At 33.0% G+C, this 21176-nt stretch overlaps 2 protein-coding genes, 9 non-coding genes and 1 pseudogene across 11 annotated transcripts; 11 read left to right on the forward strand and 1 right to left on the reverse strand.

The window, feature by feature from the left end:
* Window positions 1-3304: 3304 nt before the first annotated feature.
* On the forward strand, window positions 3305-8143 carry LOC133331129 (DNA excision repair protein ERCC-5 homolog). Its single transcript, XM_061539533.1, is given in 6 exon segments — window positions 3305-3392; window positions 3459-3634; window positions 3697-4943; window positions 5348-5980; window positions 6038-6792; window positions 7284-8143. Coding segments are annotated over 6 exon segments (3759 nt in total).
* Window positions 8144-8209: 66 nt separating this feature from the next.
* Window positions 8210-12345, reverse strand: LOC133331130 (beta-alanine-activating enzyme). The gene is made up of 7 exons (XM_061539534.1): window positions 12149-12345; window positions 11770-12090; window positions 11465-11716; window positions 10942-11411; window positions 8997-9886; window positions 8663-8929; window positions 8210-8596 (listed from the first exon to the last, which is right to left on the reverse strand). The coding sequence occupies exons 1-7, from the start codon at window positions 12343-12345 to the stop codon at window positions 8210-8212; spliced, it is 2784 nt and encodes a 927-aa protein (XP_061395518.1).
* Window positions 12346-15451: 3106 nt separating this feature from the next.
* On the forward strand, window positions 15452-15570 carry LOC133331131 (5S ribosomal RNA). Its single transcript, XR_009754368.1, has one exon. It is a non-coding gene; the product is annotated as a 5S ribosomal RNA (ribosomal RNA).
* A 410-nt stretch (window positions 15571-15980) lies between these two features.
* LOC133331137 (5S ribosomal RNA) lies at window positions 15981-16099 on the forward strand. Its single transcript, XR_009754373.1, has one exon. It is a non-coding gene; the product is annotated as a 5S ribosomal RNA (ribosomal RNA).
* A 410-nt stretch (window positions 16100-16509) lies between these two features.
* LOC133331138 (5S ribosomal RNA) lies at window positions 16510-16628 on the forward strand. Its single transcript, XR_009754374.1, has one exon. It is a non-coding gene; the product is annotated as a 5S ribosomal RNA (ribosomal RNA).
* A 410-nt stretch (window positions 16629-17038) lies between these two features.
* On the forward strand, window positions 17039-17157 carry LOC133331139 (5S ribosomal RNA). Its single transcript, XR_009754375.1, has one exon. It is a non-coding gene; the product is annotated as a 5S ribosomal RNA (ribosomal RNA).
* A 399-nt stretch (window positions 17158-17556) lies between these two features.
* Window positions 17557-17675, forward strand: LOC133331140 (5S ribosomal RNA). Its single transcript, XR_009754376.1, has one exon. It is a non-coding gene; the product is annotated as a 5S ribosomal RNA (ribosomal RNA).
* Window positions 17676-18085: 410 nt separating this feature from the next.
* LOC133331136 (5S ribosomal RNA) lies at window positions 18086-18209 on the forward strand (annotated as a pseudogene).
* Window positions 18210-18619: 410 nt separating this feature from the next.
* LOC133331132 (5S ribosomal RNA) lies at window positions 18620-18738 on the forward strand. The gene has a single exon (XR_009754369.1). It is a non-coding gene; the product is annotated as a 5S ribosomal RNA (ribosomal RNA).
* Window positions 18739-19379: 641 nt separating this feature from the next.
* LOC133331133 (5S ribosomal RNA) lies at window positions 19380-19498 on the forward strand. Its single transcript, XR_009754370.1, has one exon. It is a non-coding gene; the product is annotated as a 5S ribosomal RNA (ribosomal RNA).
* Window positions 19499-19908: 410 nt separating this feature from the next.
* LOC133331134 (5S ribosomal RNA) lies at window positions 19909-20027 on the forward strand. Its single transcript, XR_009754371.1, has one exon. It is a non-coding gene; the product is annotated as a 5S ribosomal RNA (ribosomal RNA).
* Window positions 20028-20667: 640 nt separating this feature from the next.
* On the forward strand, window positions 20668-20786 carry LOC133331135 (5S ribosomal RNA). Its single transcript, XR_009754372.1, has one exon. It is a non-coding gene; the product is annotated as a 5S ribosomal RNA (ribosomal RNA).
* The last annotated feature ends 390 nt before the right edge of the window (window positions 20787-21176 follow it).

The following is a 21176-nucleotide window of genomic DNA, read 5'->3' on the forward strand; positions in this document are numbered from 1 at the left end:
GTCAAATTAACAAATTGTATAAAAAATGCGAAATGAAATTAAACAATAAAGAAAAATAATAAATAAAAACGTGTTAAAATGCAGGAAATTGTTTTAATTGCTTTGTTTGTGTATATATGGATATGGATAAAATTTCTGTAAAATTGACGTTGACATGGAACATATATTTTAGGTTCCATAGGAACACATATAAGTTCAAAGTTCCAGATCACAAGTTCTAAATTCTTAGGACAACTTTTGGCATCCTTTCTTTAATTCACAATATATTCCTCCAGTCCCTAAAAAATTTGGCCACATATTAGGATACTCAATATAGCGATGTAACCGCAAATTTGAGTTCAGTTCAAATTCTTTAAAGTACTATCAAATATCTGAACATTATTTCCAGTTCTTGATGACCAATAACTTTTTTTAGAATTGTTGAAACATTTTTTGTGTATCAGCATGGGCGGAAATTCGTACTCTAGTACAAAAATGTGGACCTATATTGGCAATTTTCTGTGAATACGTTTTTTACTTACTAAGAACCCAGAATACCGTTGGATTGCTGCTTAAACTTTAAAAAATATCGAATTAGGTTGTGCAAGGTTGGGACAAATTGGATACTCTGTACACATATGTATTATTAGAAATGGGGAAAATACTAAATGGAGTGGAACAATATTTTATACCAGACCAGTAAGTAAAGTTCAAAAGTCGGACGGGGCCGACTATATGATACCCTTTATCACATTGGGTACATACAAGAGATGGTAATATGTACAATATCCTGTAGAGAGTACTGACATAATATCTTTGGAGGACCATTGAAATGGACTCGGAAGAAATTAACTACATACGTACATAGATATTTGAACTAAATTTAAACAACCCATGCACATACCAATCTGAAATTTATGAAAAATTGAAAGTCAATACTCCATTTACATAAAATCGGACGAAACTATATATGGTAGATATATCTAAATCTGAACCGTTTCCAACAAAACTTCGACTGACGTCAACCATCAGTAACGGTTCAATACAGATGTCAATACGCTATGCAAAATTTTGTCTCAATCGGGCAAACATTGACAGTATGATGCACCATTTACATAAAATCGGAAGAAACTATATATGGGTGCTACATCTAAATCTGAACCGATTCCAGCAGAACTTCGCATACATAAATTTGGACCTAATTCAGTACTCTGTGCAAAATTTTGTCTCAATCGGAGCAATATAGGCAGTATGGTGCTCCATTTACATCAAATCGGACGAAACTATATATGGGAACTATATCTAAATCAGAACCGATTCCAAAAAAAAACTTCTCATGTATCAATCTGCACCTAATTCAGTACTCTGTGCAAAATTTTGTTTCAATAGGACCAATATTGGGAGTTTTGTGCACCATTTACATAAAATCGGACAAAACTATATATGGGAGCTCTATTTAAATGTGAACCGATTTTTTTTTAGTATCGAAATTTTTATAGTCTCCACCCTACGTTGTGCATATGGGAACTCGACCGTTGTACATGGTTGGTGGCTTATGCTCTGAAAAATGAGCATCCAAACAACTAAAAGTTCATCCGGGCAGAATTTGTATACACTCGACAATAAGGTAGATATTGAAAAAGTTTAAAATCGATTGGTATATTTTTATATGACACTATTTCATGGTAAATTACAGCCAGACGAAACCGAAATATCAAGTTAAAGATAGTCAGGTTAGAAAATTGGCCTAGAACATACTGAAAACTATGCGAAATGCTTGAAGAAAGTCTTTGAAATCTTTAACATACTGAAAATTATTGGCCACTCTAAATAGGAAGATTTTTCACCCAATGGGAAGCTAAGATACCCTTATATATTGGCCAATATTTCTAAAATATTGCGAATTCTATTGTAATTTCAACAGACAAACGGATGTGACTAAATCGCCATAATATTTTATTCTTATCAACAATATAGTACATATGGGATTTCCGATGCAAATTTCGAGTTTTTTCTATAATATAGAGTAAGTGTACCAATCGTCGGCACTTTAACGATTTACGCATTTTAAATTTTCCGCCATTCTGGGTGCAGTTTTTCCATTATAATATATTAATGTATTTGTTTCGAAATTTTGTTTACTTCCGGATAGCATAAACAAATTTTGAATTATTTTTTATGATAATTGAGCAAATTGACAATTAGGTAAAATGATGCTTTTTGCCAATAGTCGGCACGAGTTTCCAATTGTTGGCATGTCTTTTAAAATCGGCATGCTCACTATTTTCTTCTTAAGAAACATGCAATGCCGCTAGTGGTAAAATAATAACATTAAGAAAAACCTTTATTACTGCCTAATAAATTAACTTACAGCACGTTTACATTTAACCGGATTTCGTTAACCCAGTGGGTTTCAATTGTCATTTCCTTTGCATATATGTCAAATAAATCCTCATAAAGTAGGTTAACCCGGTAAAAAGTTCTAATGTACAAGGAGTTTTAGATTGATGAAATTTTACACAGAGATAGTTGATAATATTATTGAAGATTATTCAAGGCAGTTTTCATATTTAGTCCCAATTTAGATTGGGCGAGTTTACTAGCGGCAAGTCTTTGTTTGCAGGAGAGAGGGGCAAAGGGAATAGAAATTGGAAAAAAATTGCCCGTACCGACAATTTTCAGGCAATTCGTTTTGTGTATTTTGTTTGTAGTGTCAGTAATTTGAAATACCAATCCAGAACATTGTCACAAAATGTAAAAAAAAGATATTTTTGAAACCGATTTGCCTTGTATAGACGCATGAGGCAATTTCAAAAGAGAACGATAAGAATCGCCGCAAGTAAACTCGCCTAATCTAAATCAGGACTTAGTGAAAAGATTTTTTAGTTATTTGAAGTTATATACAACTAATGCCGAGTACTGGTACATGCCAATGAAAAATTGCAGACATTTTACCAAAAATGCTTATAAAACCTTCTAAATACCGAAAATGAGTCAGGACCTTGGTAATATCTTGATTATCACAACTGACTAACATGAACCTAAATAAAAAATCCTTTAGAATGTTTTTTTTTAATGTTAGCTTGCAACGAAATACTACATAAACCATTGCATATACTGGAACACAGCATATTAAATGCTATCAATAGGTTTGAATGCCAAACAACGAAGAAGCATTGATATTGTTATCAATTTACTTGTATTGCCACTTTTTGGGGGTTTGTTGTTAAATGTGAATATTATGGAGGAAGCGGTTCTTAATCGAGATTTTCAAAGCATGTGTATTGTTAGCAGTAGTTATTAATTTTTAAGCTTGCATGATAAAATGGGAGTAACGGGACTTTGGAAATTGATTGAGCCATGTGGGAAGCCTGTCCCTGTTGAAACGTTGGAAGGAAAAATTCTGGCGGTTGGTAAGTTCTCTTGCTATTGTGAAATTAATGCTAAAAACTAAAACTATTTTTTTTATTCCTTTTCAGATGTCTCCATTTGGTTGCATCAAGTGGTTAAAGGTTTTCAGGATAATAAGGGAGCGGCTCTTAATAATGCTCATTTGTTGGGTCTATTTCACCGACTGTGTAAATTAATGTATTATCGTGTTAAGCCGGTATTTGTTTTCGATGGTTGTGTTCCACAACTAAAGCGTGATACTATTGTAAGTACACTATTTTAATCCTCCAGATTAGTGGAAGTCACTATTTTTGTTGTCATTCATAGGCTCGTCGACAACAACAACGCAGTAAACTAAGCAACGAAGCAGATCGTATTGAGAATTTATTACTTCAGTCCTTAGCGAAAGAAAAGGTTGTAATTCAGGCATTAGGTCCAAATGCAGAGCTACTTTTCACATCTCCTTCAAAGAAAAAGGTACAAAACAAGGATGATTCTATAGATGATATGTTTAAATTACCCGAACTTCCTGAAAGTTCTAAGAAGCGTGAAAATGCCGAAGATGACAGTTTAGAAGACTCCTTTACTGACTCTTATACCACAGAAGATTACACAAATACATCTGCCGAGGATAGTTCATTTGATGAATCAAATCCACGTATTTCTTACAATTCCAACCTCCTGGCTATAGATGTCCGAAGTAATAATTTTAAGCAGTTGCCAGCTGATGTTAGACATGACATTTTAGTAGACATCAAGGAAACTCGTAAGCAGTCCTCATGGGGTCGCTTACATGAACTACCATCTCGCAGTGATGACTTCAGTTCATTTCAAATGAAGCGTCTATTGAAACGCAGAGATGTACAGGTCTGTCTTGAAGAGGCGGAAAAAGAAATGGGAAATGAAAATGCCCTGTCATTCACAGAACTGACTAACATGTTCGCAGAAGAAGGGATTTTGGAATCTGAGACGATACAAAAAGCCACCAAACAGATATCGTCAAGTGAACACACTCGATTTCTGTTAGTTAGAGATTTAAAAAAGAAGACAAAACAGGAGGATATAAAAGAGGAAAAGGCTGACGGTAGTGGTGTCGACCAGAAATGTGAAACAAAACAAGAATCGATGGATGATGATAATTCACCGAGCACTTCTAAAGTTTGCAGTAAATCTGAATTATTAGAAAATACTAAAAAGTTAGGTAGTGAATATGATGCTGATTTGGAATTGGCAATTGCTCTTTCACTACAGGATAACGATGACAGAGTGTACGATGAAAAAGATTATGATTATGATTCCGACGAGGTAATAAAACTAAATAAAGACCAGCGTAAACAATTGCAAAATGCAGCAAAAGGTCCAGCACGTTCATATATGATTGAGTATGCTGGCATGAACAAAGAAGAAGTACAGGGTATATTGGAAAAAACTCAAGTAAATGAAAATGGCGATGAAACTCTGGACATTGATCGTCTGATAGATGGTGATAAAACTGAAGAAATGTAAGTTGTCTTTGATAAAATATTGTATCAATTGACTTATGAAGTTCGTGAGAATTGTTTTAACAATTATGTGTTAACAAATGTAAACTTTCGTTGAAAACTAATATCATTACAAAAAAGACTCAGTCAGCATTTAGTGACTGTTAGAAATAGTTCGAGATAATCGGTCTTTATTGTCCACAAAATTAATCTTTTTACACGAATGGTATTCAAGATAAACAGAATTAAAATCCGGGAATTCATTTGCTACCAATTACACAAGGTCATCCCTCAAATGAGCTTTTTTTTAAGTAGAAAATACTTCTCAATTTTTCTGTAATACAGTTTCAGTTTCTTAGGAATTTTAATGCTCTTTTTCGTTGTTAACTCTGAAAACGTATTAAATTCTTATCTTGTTTACCTCTTTAACATTTTTTCAGAAAAACTAAAAATGAGAACATCCCGAATGAAAGCCAAGAAATACAGCTGCGTGTCAGTGATGATTCAGATTCGACAGATTCCGATTTAGAGGAAGTCGAAGATCTGGAAAACAAGCCATCTCTTTCAATAACAGTTGACTTAACAAAAGGAATATCAAAAGAGAATGACATTTTTGCAGATGTTTTTAAAAATGATGAATGCGTGATTCCAGAGACACCCGAATGTCCAACAGTTTCTGTAAAGGAAGAAGAAGAACATGTTAAAAGTAAAAATCTCGATAGTTCATCGTTGGATACAAAACCAAGACCTATTAAACCTTTACCAAAATGTAGTTCTGATTTAGCAAGTGTTAATATTCCTGGCACAGATCTTATTAAAACATCTGTGATGCATGATGGTGGTGTCAGGGAAGATGATGATGAATGTATAATACCAGAGACTCCACCAGTTATTAAAAATGAAAACGATAGCATTGTAGAATCGAAGAAAAATCTCCCGCAGCCTAAACTATGTAAAAAAGAAGAAATTCTTTCAATTCTTAATAACTTGAAACAACAAGCCGAAGAAATTAAAAATATAAATTTAGATACAATTAAATTAAGCGATTCTGTTATTGAGTTATCTGATGATGAGCATATGCATATAAAACCAGAGGTAATTGAAATATGTGACAGTGATGATAATCAGAGGTCTTCAACACCTCCACCAGTAGATATTAAATCAGAACAAATCTCCAAGACTGGCAGTGCCAGTAAATCACCCAGGATGCATACACCATCAAAAAGTCATGCAATAACGGAATTTTTCAATGTTGATTATGTAGTTAAACGAACGCCCGATAAACCCATAACAAAGGAAGAGAAAGAAATAACACCTAAAGTCAAATCTCCTTTCTTTGTAAGAAAAACACCGAAATCTGGTAGCCGTAGTGCAAATAACTCACCATCGCCATCAAGTAAAAAAATGTCAAAAGCCAGTAAATCTTTATTTGAGCAAACCTCAGAGGACAATAGTATTGATGGCGTCAAACCCATAGAAAATACCATTGCTCGAAACGAGAACATTATCAAGGAAGCTGCCGAAGTATTAAAATCGAAGAAAACGACAGAAGAATTAAATGATATTGCTGCGAGCTTGGCAAGAGATAGACGTGAGCTCGAGAATGAACGAAATCGTCAAGATCGTATGAGTATGTCTATAACACAACGTATGAACTCCGATTGCCAGGAGCTGCTTAGACTCTTTGGTGTTCCGTACATTATTGCACCAATGGAAGCTGAAGCCCAATGTGCATTTCTTGACTTGGTCGAGTTAACTAATGGCACAATCACAGATGATAGTGATATATGGTTATTTGGTGGTCGTACTGTCTATAAGAATTTCTTTGATCAAAAGAAACATGTTTTGGAATTTCGTTCAGAGCAAATAGAGAAACATTTTAACTGTGATCGTCAAAAATTAATACAATTGGCATGCCTTGTTGGAAGTGATTATACAACAGGTATGTAAATAAAATATTATGATTATAATATCAGCATAAAGAATAAGATTCATAAAATTAGGAGTCGATTTAAAAATTTCTCGAGTTGGACCAAACATTGTAACATTAATTCTTATACATGCATAAATTAATTCTTATTAAATTTGTCATTCCCTTGACAACATCTCGAAATGTTTAAGACACATTTACCGACGTATGTGACTGTAATTCTGCATTTCGAACGATTACTTTTTACTGTGTAAAAAATTCTTCGCGGTCGCCATATATACGTACATGTTTTGAAAGAGTCTGCATATAAGAGTCCCGACCAACCATCGACCTTTTGTTGTGAGAATTAATATTTCGGCAGTACTTCAAATTACAAAAAATCCTTCGAATTCAGGGTTTCTTGTTTCCGATTTTTTTTTAATATTGTAATTCTTGCATACATATATTATGTTTATTTTAATCATCTTTAAAATGTAAAATTAAATATGTTATTTATTTTTTAGGAATACACGGTATTGGCGCTGTTACTGCTCTCGAAATTTTGGCTTCGTTCGCCTCAAAAGATAAATACGATAGCAGCTCAGACTCCAAATTATCGGCAGCTCAAAATATTTTAAACACTTTACAAAAATTTCGTTCTTGGTGGCAATCAGTGAAAACATCAGCAGCCCCACCGGGTAGTTCTACGAGAGCAGCTTTACAGAAAAAACTAAAAAACATTGACATTCACGAAGGTTTTCCAAATAGTGCTGTGGTCGAAGCGTATCTCTCGCCCAAAGTCGATGAAAATAAAGAACCATTGTCGTGGGGCTATCCAGATGTAGAGTCATTGCGTGAATTTGCTCGGAAAACATTTGGTTGGACTACAAACAAAACAAATGATATTCTAATGCCCGTAATGAAGAAACTCGATGAAAAGCGAACGCAACAATCCATTCGCAATTATTTCAATGTGAAGGCGTCACCTAGCGTAAGACAACTAAAGGTTAGCAAAAGAATACAAAATGCCATAAATAAAATGACTGGAGTAGACGATTCCGATGACGCTGCTGAAAAACCAACAAAACCAAAACGACCAAGACAATCCAATAAGCCTGCCACCAGACGGAAAACACCATCTGAAGAAATATCAAATATCACAGAAGCTAGTAATGATGTGAGCTTAACCGTGGAGCCGGGTAGTAGCACACAAATAGCCAAAGGACCCCTCAAAAAACCAACCAAACGTCCAAACATATCGTATTCAAAGGAAGTTATACCTCAACGGGAAAAGACACTAGAACAATTAGAGGAAAAGAAAAGAATAGCTGCAGAAATATTGAAAAAATCTGCCAAAGATGTTAAAAAGAAACGCAAAGCATGATTATAACCCAATTGAGTAATTATTTAGAGTTTATATGTATGTATGCTTTTTTTACAAAATAAATATTTATTGTACTTCAAGTGCGTAAAGAAAATTATCTCGACAACCGATGTAAATACACTTGTTATCACATATGCATGGTGTGGAAAATACTTCTCCTTTAATGTCATAGCTTCCTTTTAGCTGAGATGTATGTATATCTATCAGCACCATCGAACCCTTAGTTGAACATGCAACTATTGTATCGTTAAATGCAACAATTGGTGTGGAATATATCGCCGAATTAAGGGTAAATTTCCATAACAAAGATAACTGCATTTTGGTAGGATCGTAATTTAAGCAGTAAAGGTGTTTGTCATGACAGCCAAAAAATATTTGCCAGTGTTGATTTTTATTATCTCGGTGTAGGGTTAGGCTTGAAAAAATATTACCATCTGCTCGAAAGGTTGAAATCTGAAATGAAAATAAATTGTTTTATGCTGAAATCTCATATTATTGCTAAAAGAATTGTTCGATTACCTCATTACCATTGTCTCTGTTACAGACCACAACCTTTCCCTTAACCTCGGCTAATATTAGTTCGTTGTTTGTAGTCTCCAGACGAGCAGGAGATGAAAATATAGGTGACTCCAATTGTTTTATCCATTTGGGAGTTCCACTAGAAATGTCTACTAAAGCATAGAAACCATCTAAACTGCAAAACAAAGCCGCGTCCTCGGATACTATTAGCGGTGATGAAAATATACCTTTGTTTCCAAGTTTAAATTGCCAAACAGAGGATAGAGTCTGGTGATTATTGGTGATTATATTTCATTATTTTGTGTTGTTGTTGTTGTTTTATACATTCAATTACCTTTAATTTAAAAGCATGTATATTGTAATCTTCGGCATACGAAGCAATAATTAAAAGATCGTTGATTACAATTGGTTTGGCTTTTATCATACCATTTACATTAATTATCCAAGATATTTTACCGTTTCTATAATTAAATCCATATAAAGTGCCGTCATAGCAACCCACTACTGCCAGATTCTGGGAGATATGCACAACAGGACATTCAATTCTATCAGATAATTGTAGTCGGGAAATTTCCTCACCCGTTGTTGTGTTTAAGGTATGTACCAGATGAGAATGAGAGCCAACGGATACTACATTTTCATGATTTGTAGATGGTGAGGCATCAACACATTTCTTTAAATCTGCCCGCCATAATAAATTTATATTTAACATATTATTTTTAGCAGAACTCTGATTTCCTATAGCAAATGATTTCTCCATTGAAACGATTGCTGTGTCATTATTCTTTAAAAAATCAAGAATGTCTTGTATTGTTGCTACAGAAGAAAGTAACATTTCCAATAACTGGCGTTGCGATTCTGAACGTTTCATTATCTCTCCTATACGTAAAGATAAGTTTAAAGCGTGAAATGAAGTTCCTCCAGCAGCAGTAAAGCTTAAATCCAAACAACGTTTAAGGCGCTTAACGTTTGTTTCATTATTTTTGGTGAGATTGCAATTTAAACTTTTAATACCTAATACATTATCCAAGAATGTTTGAAATATTGTCAAAGGTGTTTCCGAAGATGTTTGTTTAACATTTAAAATATCTTGCAGTAATTGTTGGCGATCTAATTTCCCATTTTTATTCAATGGAATTTCGCTAATGTAACATATTTTATCCGGTTGTTCGTAATCATGCAAGTTGTCTTTGAGCAGGCTTTGTAGATTTTGTTGACCGTGTTCTGTTTCTTGCAGAGGTATATTAAAGCAAGCATATAATGTTTTACTTGTATCACACCATAAACATATCGCTTTAGTGTTGAAAATAGTTTGTAATTTGTTTTCAATTGAATCTGAAAATGAGAAAAAAATTTAGAACGAAATAAATGTAATAACCAGTTTTACGGGGCCGACCAACGATACCCCACACAACTACCATGAACTCTAACAGTCTGCACAATATTTCGTGATATTTGCTCCCAATAGCCCGATTAGAGGTCAGCAGCACATTTTCCTTACACTGACATTTCCGAATATTACTATTCATATTCAGTACAGCCCTTCTAATTAAGTGTCTAGATTGCCTTCACCGTGGGTTGTGTTGTGATGTTCGGCATATTACTGACATCGACTCACACAAAAAATTATAATCTGATCATCACTGATCATTGTCCTTGGCCATAACCGGAACCTCATGGAAAATTTAAAAGCGATCAGCGCTATATTTCCGCCCTCTAGTGTGGTAATAGGTTACTAAATAATATATGAATACGTAAGCACCTGTAAATATTTAAGTATAACTCCCACATCCGTGTACATACGACAATATATTTGATATCAATTTAAAGGTCAACCACTCCACAAAAGTCCGGGTCCATTTGACCCGCTAAATATGGATCGATCTTTATGAAAACAGGCATGCTTATTCTTTGGCCTGATCCCCTTCTCCATGTAAAAATGTTTCGGCCATAATTGCGAACTCTGGAGCGATCAGAAAAACCGACAAAAATTAAGTATTTGGTCCACTTCATCCCCTTAATATTAACCGATCTTTATCAAACACAATAGGGATCTTCATTGACCAGAACCCATTCTACATGCAAAATTTCGTGAAGATTGGTCCATAACTGTGGTCTGTATCGTGTTTACAAATAATAATGGACAATATTGAGGGATGAATTTGTCCGTCTATTTCCCATTGTCATTTACCGCTTTATCGAGCGGTAAAATCATTGGATTTTTGGAAACTAGGTCAATTTAAATTTCCAAAATGTACATTAGGATATATTATTCTTACCTAGACATACGCGTTTTCCAAAACGTTTTATACAGTTATTTATTCGGCCAATATAATACAAATTGCCATCAATATCACGTTCTACCAAGTCTCCAGTGCGTCGAAAAATAATTTCTTTATTTTCGAGGCTGTTAATATCCTTATCTAACTGTGGTATATAGCAACGTCGTACAGAACTACCAATAAGCAGCTCACCTCTACCAGGCTTTCCAAATGGCAAAATACTCCCATTGTCAATATTATTTATTTGTAGTTGTGTTACATCATCTAATGGTTTTCCCAAGGCAATGGTATGTTTTCCATTGTCATGCAGATGATGAATATATTCATTAACAGTAGCCCAACAAGAATATTCAGTTATACCATAAATATTGAAAATTCGGACTGAATATTTTCTTAATGTTTCGACTTGTAGCCACATTTGCATTTCCTGCATTGAAGGAAATTCTTCACCGCCTAAAAGTAAACATCTGAAAAAATAATTTTAAATACAATTTTTAAAATAAAGAGCATAAAAACCTACCTTACAGATGTTTTAGCATTTAAAATTTGACGAATATTATGCAGTCCAAACGATCGAAATATCGATGGTGTTGTCTGAATTATTGTGACTTTCTGCAATAGTTCCTCACTTAGATTTATGCGTAATGATCGATCAACTATTATCAGCGAGGCCGCAGTTTCCAGTGCCATAAAAAACTCAACTACAAATGGATCAAATGTAGGAGGAGAACCAAGTAAAATTTTATCGCGTTCTGTTACTTCTAGAATAGAGCTACAAATTTATAAGGTTGACAATAAATAGTTATAGATTACAATTTTACTTACCATAGTGATTTTATGTTCGGGTATATGCATGTAAAGGGGACGTGTACGAATTTTGGTGTTCCCGTGCTACCGGATGTGTTAATTGTATAACATATATCATCATGCCCACCGATTTTGATTGATGATGAAGTCTTTATTGTTCCCAAATAATATGTTTTATCGAAAATCTTAAAACTTCCGTTGAACTTGATAGACATTTCGTCAAAAAAGTTAACATTATCTGAGACAACATATTCAACGCCACTTGACTTAAGTTGTGCACTAGCATTGTTATTCGATTTGAGATCGTTGCAGAAGAAACTACAGCCATGATTCAAAATACTAAAAAATATGGATGTTAAACTAATTAGAAATTATTAACATAAACAAAAAATCTCACCTCAGTATTAGGATACAACTTTCCACGCTGTGTTCAACCATGTCAATCGCAATACCTACTGCTCTTTCAATTTCAAATTCTTGGAAATAATTTAGACATTGTTGAATTTCTTCAATAATTGTTGTATAGTTCAACTCTTGGGCAAATAAATTCCCACTAAATTGTTTTAAATGTTTTAATGTATAGCAGGGATTCATTATTAGTTTAACCGTTGATGTTTCAGAAATAATAAATTAATAGTCTTTGGTATTAAATTATCAAATCACCAGCATACACACTGTCCAAACTTTTCTTGACCCAATTTTATCTCAGTATGTGCTGGAAAAAATTAAGATATAAGTATCGATATTATTTTTATTGTATGTATATTAAAGGGAATGTGTTAACGAGATTTAAAATATTACTTGATGCTATCTTTTTACTTTTGTATTACTTTTTGGTTTGAGTATCTCTCTTAAATGATATAAGTTACAGAGTAAATATGAATGGAAATGTACGCAGACAAACCTAATAAACGATCTAAGCATAATTTTGCTACAAATACATTATTAGATTAAGACCATATTTTCTGTATATTTTCTCGGTGAGAACAATTACCCCAAAGGATTAAAATGTTGTTATTTTTCACACAAAATCTGTGTTCATTGGACCAGCTAAATATTAATAGATCATTATCAACAGCCATTTTATTTTAATTAGTTGACTAGATCCCCTTCCCTGTATTAAACATATGAAATTCGGTGGCCTCTAAAGCGACCAGAAAACTTAAAATAATGTTTCGGTCAATTTCTTCACCTAAATAGCATATGATCATCACCGAAAATTATAGAAGTCGTCCCTGTCCATAAACGGAACTTCGTATAAAATTTCAAAACGCCCAGCGCAATTAAACAAGATCCCAATAGGGATATTATACGTAAATATTTACGTATAACTCATCTATACGAGTACATACAACCATATAATTGGTATTGATTTAATTTGTAGTTCAACCACTCCTCTTAGATATTCTGTCATCTTCTCCGGTTTACAGAAGTAAAAATATATGCCACAGAATGGAATTTTTCACACAAAAGTTTGGGTCCTTTGACCCGCTAAATTGTGGACTCTAGAGCGGTCAGAAAAAAATATGTTTTTGGTTCAACGCCTAAATCATTACCAAAAACCATAGGGGTCTTCTTTGGCCCTAACCGAACCTACATACTAAATTTCGTGGATTGGTCCATAACTGTTGCAACATCGTGATAACAAATTGTAGTGGACAGACGGAAGGACACACATGTCTGGATCGACTCAGTTACGATATGACGATCAGTATACTAAAAAATGGGGTCTAGGGCCAATATTTCGCGGCGTTACAAACTCTTGGGAGCAACACAAAGCTATAATACCCTGACAACATTGTTGTATAGGGTATAAAAATCTAGAAGCAACAGCAAGCAATGCCATTTTAATTTTTATTATAAAATTATTTATTATTTTAATTCGATAAATATTCAAAATTTTGTGAATTCATTAAAAGAACTGGGCTTAAATTGTTTTGCTGAAGCCGTAATTACTATATTACTGATAATTATTTTGAACGTGGAGATTTTGAGACTCAGTAAGTGGATGAGGAAGTGCAAAATACGATTTGGAAAGCATGTAAGTTTCTATTTCTAATTAACATTTAACCGATTTGGAGATGTCACGAGAACGCTTTGAAATTTTCATCTAGCAATTTGTTTACTTGCTGAATGCGATATTATTATACCATTGATGATAGATGGAACTACATGTTCTGTTAATGTGTATTTTATAATTTTAATGCCGGAAATAGGTTTGTTGGTAATCGGGGTATATCAAAACAAACGTTCTACTACTTTAAATCTCACCCTTTCAACAAAATCTATATTGAAGCAGATGCAATAACTTCAAATCATCGCCTCGTCCTTCTATAAATGTATTCTATGAACTAGATGCACGTTTGGAAACCCAAATTTAGGCTAATATACATAGATATCTATTGGCATCGGTATACAGTTAGAAACACATTTGGTGTAACATGTCCAGTTATTTGATTTCCATCCGCTATAGGAACTGCATCAACTGTCCTTGATTTCCATCAACTTACACTTGCAGCTCGAGGCCATTAAATGAGCTTTGACTATTTATAAAAATATTTGCCCCATAGACGATTAAAATCGAATTACTATTGAATTGGAAGATTTACTACACCGCTTAAAAGATACAAACAAAATGCCAAATAACAATAAACAAAAGTTTGGTTGTTTTGTTTAGAAAGATGAAAAAAAGGAAATCAGCTGATACAAACAAGTACATGCATCGATGAGCAACTTATCGGCATTCATTTATCGATAACAATTGTCATAAACTTTACGTCAGAATAACAGTACCACATCACTCAGCATATGCCTTCTTTTCACTTCTCAAATCAAAAAGACTTAGCGTAATTCGGCACAACTTGAAATGACACTCACAAACAGGCATATGAAGCAAAACAAACTATGCTTCTTTGCCAACGACCATACCACGCTGAGTACATCGGTTCTCGTCCGATCACCGAAATTAAGCAGCGTCGGGCGCGGTTAGTACTTAGATGGGGGACCGCTTGGGCCAATACATTTGTTTAGATTTTACTTCAAAAATGAAGAAAATACAAGCATTTTCACCTTTATTTTGGCAAAAAATTATACTCCAAAAACGTATGAAAATGCTATTTATTTTCATTTAATTTGAAAAATAAATGAAAAATATGTATTTTCTAATGACATTTTACGCAAGTTAATGAAAAATAGTTAAAAAATATTTTTTACATGTTTCCTTTAATTATAAAAGGAATATTCTTGCTTAATCGAAACTAACAAACGATTGCTTGCTTATTGGTTTGTGTGTGTGTTCACTATACAAACGACTTTGTTTTAAATAGCACTCACAAACAGGCATATGAAGCAAAACAAACTATGCTTCTTTGGGAACACCGCGTGTTGTTGGCATCGTCCAACTTTTTTATTATTTTTTATATTAAAAAATACGTATGAAAATGCTATTTATTTTCATTTAATTTGAAAAATAAATGAAAAATATGTATTTTCTAATGACATTTTACGCAAGTTAATGAAAAATAGTTAAAAAATATTTTTTACATGTTTCCTTTAATTATAAAAGGAATATTCTTGCTTAATCGAAACTAACAAACGATTGCTTGCTTATTGGTTTGTGTGTGTGTTCACTATACAAACGACTTTGTTTTAAATAGCACTCACAAACAGGCATATGAAGCAAAACAAACTATGCTTCTTTGCCAACGACCATACCACGCTGAGTACATCGGTTCTCGTCCGATCACCGAAATTAAGCAGCGTCGGGCGCGGTTAGTACTTAGATGGGGGACCGCTTGGGAACACCGCGTGTTGTTGGCATCGTCCAACTTTTTTATTATTTTTTATATTAAAAAATATTTTTTTAAGGTTGTCCAATACATTTGTTTAGATTTTACTTCAAAAATGAAGAAAATACAAGCATTTTCACCTTTATTTTGGCAAAAAATTATACTCCAAAAACGTATGAAAATGCTATTTATTTTCATTTAATTTGAAAAATAAATGAAAAATATGTATTTTCTAATGACATTTTACGCAAGTTAATGAAAAATAGTTAAAAAATATTTTTTACATGTTTCCTTTAATTATAAAAGGAATATTCTTGCTTAATCGAAACTAACAAACGATTGCTTGCTTATTGGTTTGTGTGTGTGTTCACTATACAAACGACTTTGTTTTAAATAGCACTCACAAACAGGCATATGAAGCAAAACAAACTATGCTTCTTTGCCAACGACCATACCACGCTGAGTACATCGGTTCTCGTCCGATCACCGAAATTAAGCAGCGTCGGGCGCGGTTAGTACTTAGATGGGGGACCGCTTGGGAACACCGCGTGTTGTTGGCATCGTCCAACTTTTTTATTATTTTTTATATTAAAAAATATTTTTTTAAGGTTGTCCAATACATTTGTTTAGATTTTACTTCAAAAATGAAGAAAATACAAGCATTTTCACCTTTATTTTGGCAAAAAATTATACTCCAAAAACGTATGAAAATGCTATTTATTTTCATTTAATTTGAAAAATAAATGAAAAATATGTATTTTCTAATGACATTTTACGCAAGTTAATGAAAAATAGTTAAAAAATATTTTTTACATGTTTCCTTTAATTATAAAAGGAATATTCTTGCTTAATCGAAACTAACAAACGATTGCTTGCTTATTGGTTTGTGTGTGTGTTCACTATACAAACGACTTTGTTTTAAATAGCACTCACAAACAGGCATATGAAGCAAAACAAACTATGCTTCTTTGCCAACGACCATACCACGCTGAGTACATCGGTTCTCGTCCGATCACCGAAATTAAGCAGCGTCGGGCGCGGTTAGTACTTAGATGGGGGACCGCTTGGGAACACCGCGTGTTGTTGGCATCGTCCAACTTTTTTATTATTTTTTATATTAAAAAATATTTTTTTAAGGTTGTCCAATACATTTGTTTAGATTTTACTTCAAAAATGAAGAAAATACAAGCATTTTCACCTTTATTTTGGCAAAAAATTATACTCCAAAAACGTATGAAAATGCTATTTATTTTCATTTAATTTGAAAAATAAATGAAAAATATGTATTTTCTAATGACATTTTACGCAAGTTAATGAAAAATAGTTAAAAAATATTTTTTACATGTTTCCTTTAATTATAAAAGGAATATTCTTGCTTAATCGAAACTAACAAACGATTGCTTGCTTATTGGTTTGTGTGTGTGTTCACTATACAAACGACTTTGTTTTAAATAGCACTCACAAACAGGCATATGAAGCAAAACAAACTATGCTTCTTTGCCAACGACCATACCACGCTGAGTACATCGGTTCTCGTCCGATCACCGAAATTAAGCAGCGTCGGGCGCGGTTAGTACTTAGATGGGGGACCGCTTGGGAACACCGCGTGTTGTTGGCATCGTCCAACTTTTTTATTATTTTTTATATTAAAAAATATTTTTTTAAGGTTGTCCAATACATTTGTTTAGATTTTACTTCAAAAATGAAGAAAATACAAGCATTTTCACCTTTATTTTGGCAAAAAATTATACTCCAAAAACGTATGAAAATGCTATTTATTTTCATTTAATTTGAAAAATAAATGAAAAATATGTATTTTCTAATGACATTTTACGCAAGTTAATGAAAAATAGTTAAAAAATATTTTTTACATGTTTCCTTTAATTATAAAAGGAATATTCTTGCTTAATCGAAACTAACAAACGATTGCTTGCTTATTGTGTTCACTATACAATCGACTTTGTTTTAAATAGCACTCACAAACAGGCATATGAAGCAAAACAAACTATGCTTCTTTGCCAACGACCATACCACGCTGAGTACATCGGTTCTCGTCCGATCACCGAAATTAAGCAGCGTCGGGCGCGGTTAGTACTTAGATGGGGGACCGCTTGGGAACACCGCGTGTTGTTGGCATCGTCCAACTTTTTTATTATTTTTTTTATTAAAAAATATTTTTTTAAGGTTGTCCAATACATTTGTTTAGATTTTACTTCAAAAATGAAGAAAATACAAGCATTTTCACCTTTATTTTGGCAAAAAATTATACTCCAAAAACGTATGAAAATGCTATTTATTTTCATTTAATTTGAAAAATAAATGAAAAATATGTATTTTCTAATGACATTTTACGCAAGTTAATGAAAAATAGTTAAAAAATATTTTTTACATGTTTCCTTTAATTATAAAAGGAATATTCTTGCTTAATCGAAACTAACAAACGATTGCTTGCTTATTGGTTTGTGTGTGTGTTCACTATACAAACGACTTTGTTTTAAATAGCACTCACAAACAGGCATATGAAGCAAAACAAACTATGCTTCTTTGCCAACGACCATACCACGCTGAGTACATCGGTTCTCGTCCGATCCGGTCACCGAAATTAAGCAGCGTCGGGCGCGGTTAGTACTTAGATGGGGGACCGCTTGGGAACACCGCGTGTTGTTGGCATCGTCCAACTTTTTTATTATTTTTTTTATTAAAAAATATTTTTTTAAGGTTGTCCAATACATTTGTTTAGATTTTACTTCAAAAATGAAGAAAATACAAGCATTTTCACCTTTATTTTGGCAAAAAATTATACTCCAAAAACGTATGAAAATGCTATTTATTTTCATTTAATTTGAAAAATAAATGAAAAATATGTATTTTCTAATGACATTTTACGCAAGTTAATGAAAAATAGTTAAAAAATATTTTTTACATGTTTCCTTTAATTATAAAAGGAATATTCTTGCTTAATCGAAACTAACAAACGATTGCTTGCTTATTGGTTTGTGTGTGTGTTCACTATACAAACGACTTTGTTTTAAATAGCACTCACAAACAGGCATATGAAGCAAAACAAACTATGCTTCTTTGCCAACGACCATACCACGCTGAGTACATCGGTTCTCGTCCGATCACCGAAATTAAGCAGCGTCGGGCGCGGTTAGTACTTAGATGGGGGACCGCTTGGGAACACCGCGTGTTGTTGGCATCGTCCAACTTTTTTATTATTTTTTTTATTAAAAAATATTTTTTTAAGGTTGTCCAATACATTTGTTTAGATTTTACTTCAAAAATGAAGAAAATACAAGCATTTTCACCTTTATTTTGGCAAAAAAATTATACTCCAAAAACGTATGAAAATGCTATTTATTTTCATTTAATTTGAAAAATAAATGAAAAATATGTATTTTCTAATGACATTTTACGCAAGTTAATGAAAAATAGTTAAAAAATATTTTTTACATGTTTCCTTTAATTATAAAAGGAATATTCTTGCTTAATCGAAACTAACAAACGATTGCTTGCTTATTGGTTTGTGTGTGTGTTCACTATACAAACGACTTTGTTTTAAATAGCACTCACAAACAGGCATATGAAGCAAAACAAACTATGCTTCTTTGCCAACGACCATACCACGCTGAGTACATCGGTTCTCGTCCGATCACCGAAATTAAGCAGCGTCGGGCGCGGTTAGTACTTAGATAATTATAAAAGGAATATTCTTGCTTAATCGAAACTAACAAACGATTGCTTGCTTATTGGTTTGTGTGTGTGTTCACTATACAAACGACTTTGTTTTAAATAGCACTCACAAACAGGCATATGAAGCAAAACAAACTATGCTTCTTTGCCAACGACCATACCACGCTGAGTACATCGGTTCTCGTCCGATCACCGAAATTAAGCAGCGTCGGGCGCGGTTAGTACTTAGATGGGGGACCGCTTGGGAACACCGCGTGTTGTTGGCATCGTCCAACTTTTTTATTATTTTTTATATTAAAAAATATTTTTTTAAGGTTGTCCAATACATTTGTTTAGATTTTACTTCAAAAATGAAGAAAATACAAGCATTTTCACCTTTATTTTGGCAAAAAATTATACTCCAAAAACGTATGAAAATGCTATTTATTTTCATTTAATTTGAAAAATAAATGAAAAATATGTATTTTCTAATGACATTTTACGCAAGTTAATGAAAAATAGTTAAAAAATATTTTTTACATGTTTCCTTTAATTATAAAAGGAATATTCTTGCTTAATCGAAACTAACAAACGATTGCTTGCTTATTGGTTTGTGTGTGTGTTCACTATACAAACGACTTTGTTTTAAATAGCACTCACAAACAGGCATATGAAGCAAAACAAACTATGCTTCTTTGCCAACGACCATACCACGCTGAGTACATCGGTTCTCGTCCGATCACCGAAATTAAGCAGCGTCGGGCGCGGTTAGTACTTAGATGGGGGACCGCTTGGGAACACCGCGTGTTGTTGGCATCGTCCAACTTTTTTATTATTTTTTATATTAAAAAATATTTTTTTAAGGTTGTCCAATACATTTGTTTAGATTTTACTTCAAAAATGAAGAAAATACAAGCATTTTCACCTTTATTTTGGCAAAAAATTATACTCCAAAAACGTATGAAAATGCTATTTATTTTCATTTAATTTGAAAAATAAATGAAAAATATGTATTTTCTAATGACATTTTACGCAAGTTAATGAAAAATAGTTAAAAAATATTTTTTACATGTTTCCTTTAATTATAAAAGGAATATTCTTGCTTAATCGAAACTAACAAACGATTGCTTGCTTATTGGTTTGTGTGTGTGTTCACTATACAAACGACTTTGTTTTAAATAGCACTCACAAACAGGCATATGAAGCAAAACAAACTATGCTTCTTTGCCAACGACCATATGTATTTTCTAATGACATTTTACGCAAGTTAATGAAAAATAGTTAAAAAATATTTTTTACATGTTTCCTTTAATTATAAAAGGAATATTCTTGCTTAATCGAAACTAACAAACGATTGCTTGCTTATTGGTTTGTGTGTGTGTTCACTATACAAACGACTTTGTTTTAAATAGCACTCACAAACAGGCATATGAAGCAAAACAAACTATGCTTCTTTGCCAACGACCATACCACGCTGAGTACATCGGTTCTCGTCCGATCACCGAAATTAAGCAGCGTCGGGCGCGGTTAGTACTTAGATGGGGGACCGCTTGGGAACACCGCGTGTTGTTGGCATCGTCCAACTTTTTTATTATTTTTTTTATTAAAAAATATTTTTTTAAGGTTGTCCAATACATTTGTTTAGATTTTACTTCAAAAATGAAGAAAATACAAGCATTTTCACCTTTATTTTGGCAAAAAATTATACTCCAAAAACGTATGAAAATGCTATTTATTTTCATTTAATTTGAAAAATAAATGAAAAATATGTATTTTCTAATGACATTTTACGCAAGTTAATGAAAAATAGTTAAAAAATATTTTTTACATGTTTCCTTTAATTATAAAAGGAATATTCTTGCTTAATCGAAACTAACAAACGATTGCTTGCTTATTGGTTTGTGTGTGTGTTCACTATACAAACGACTTTGTTTTAAATAGCACTCACAAACAGGCATATGAAGC

This window comes from Musca vetustissima, unplaced genomic scaffold (genome assembly GCF_032173495.1).
Source record: "Musca vetustissima isolate MV318-11 ecotype Yass unplaced genomic scaffold, APGP_CSIRO_Mvet_v1 utg17225, whole genome shotgun sequence".
Classification (NCBI taxonomy): Eukaryota; Metazoa; Arthropoda; class Insecta; order Diptera; family Muscidae; genus Musca; species Musca vetustissima.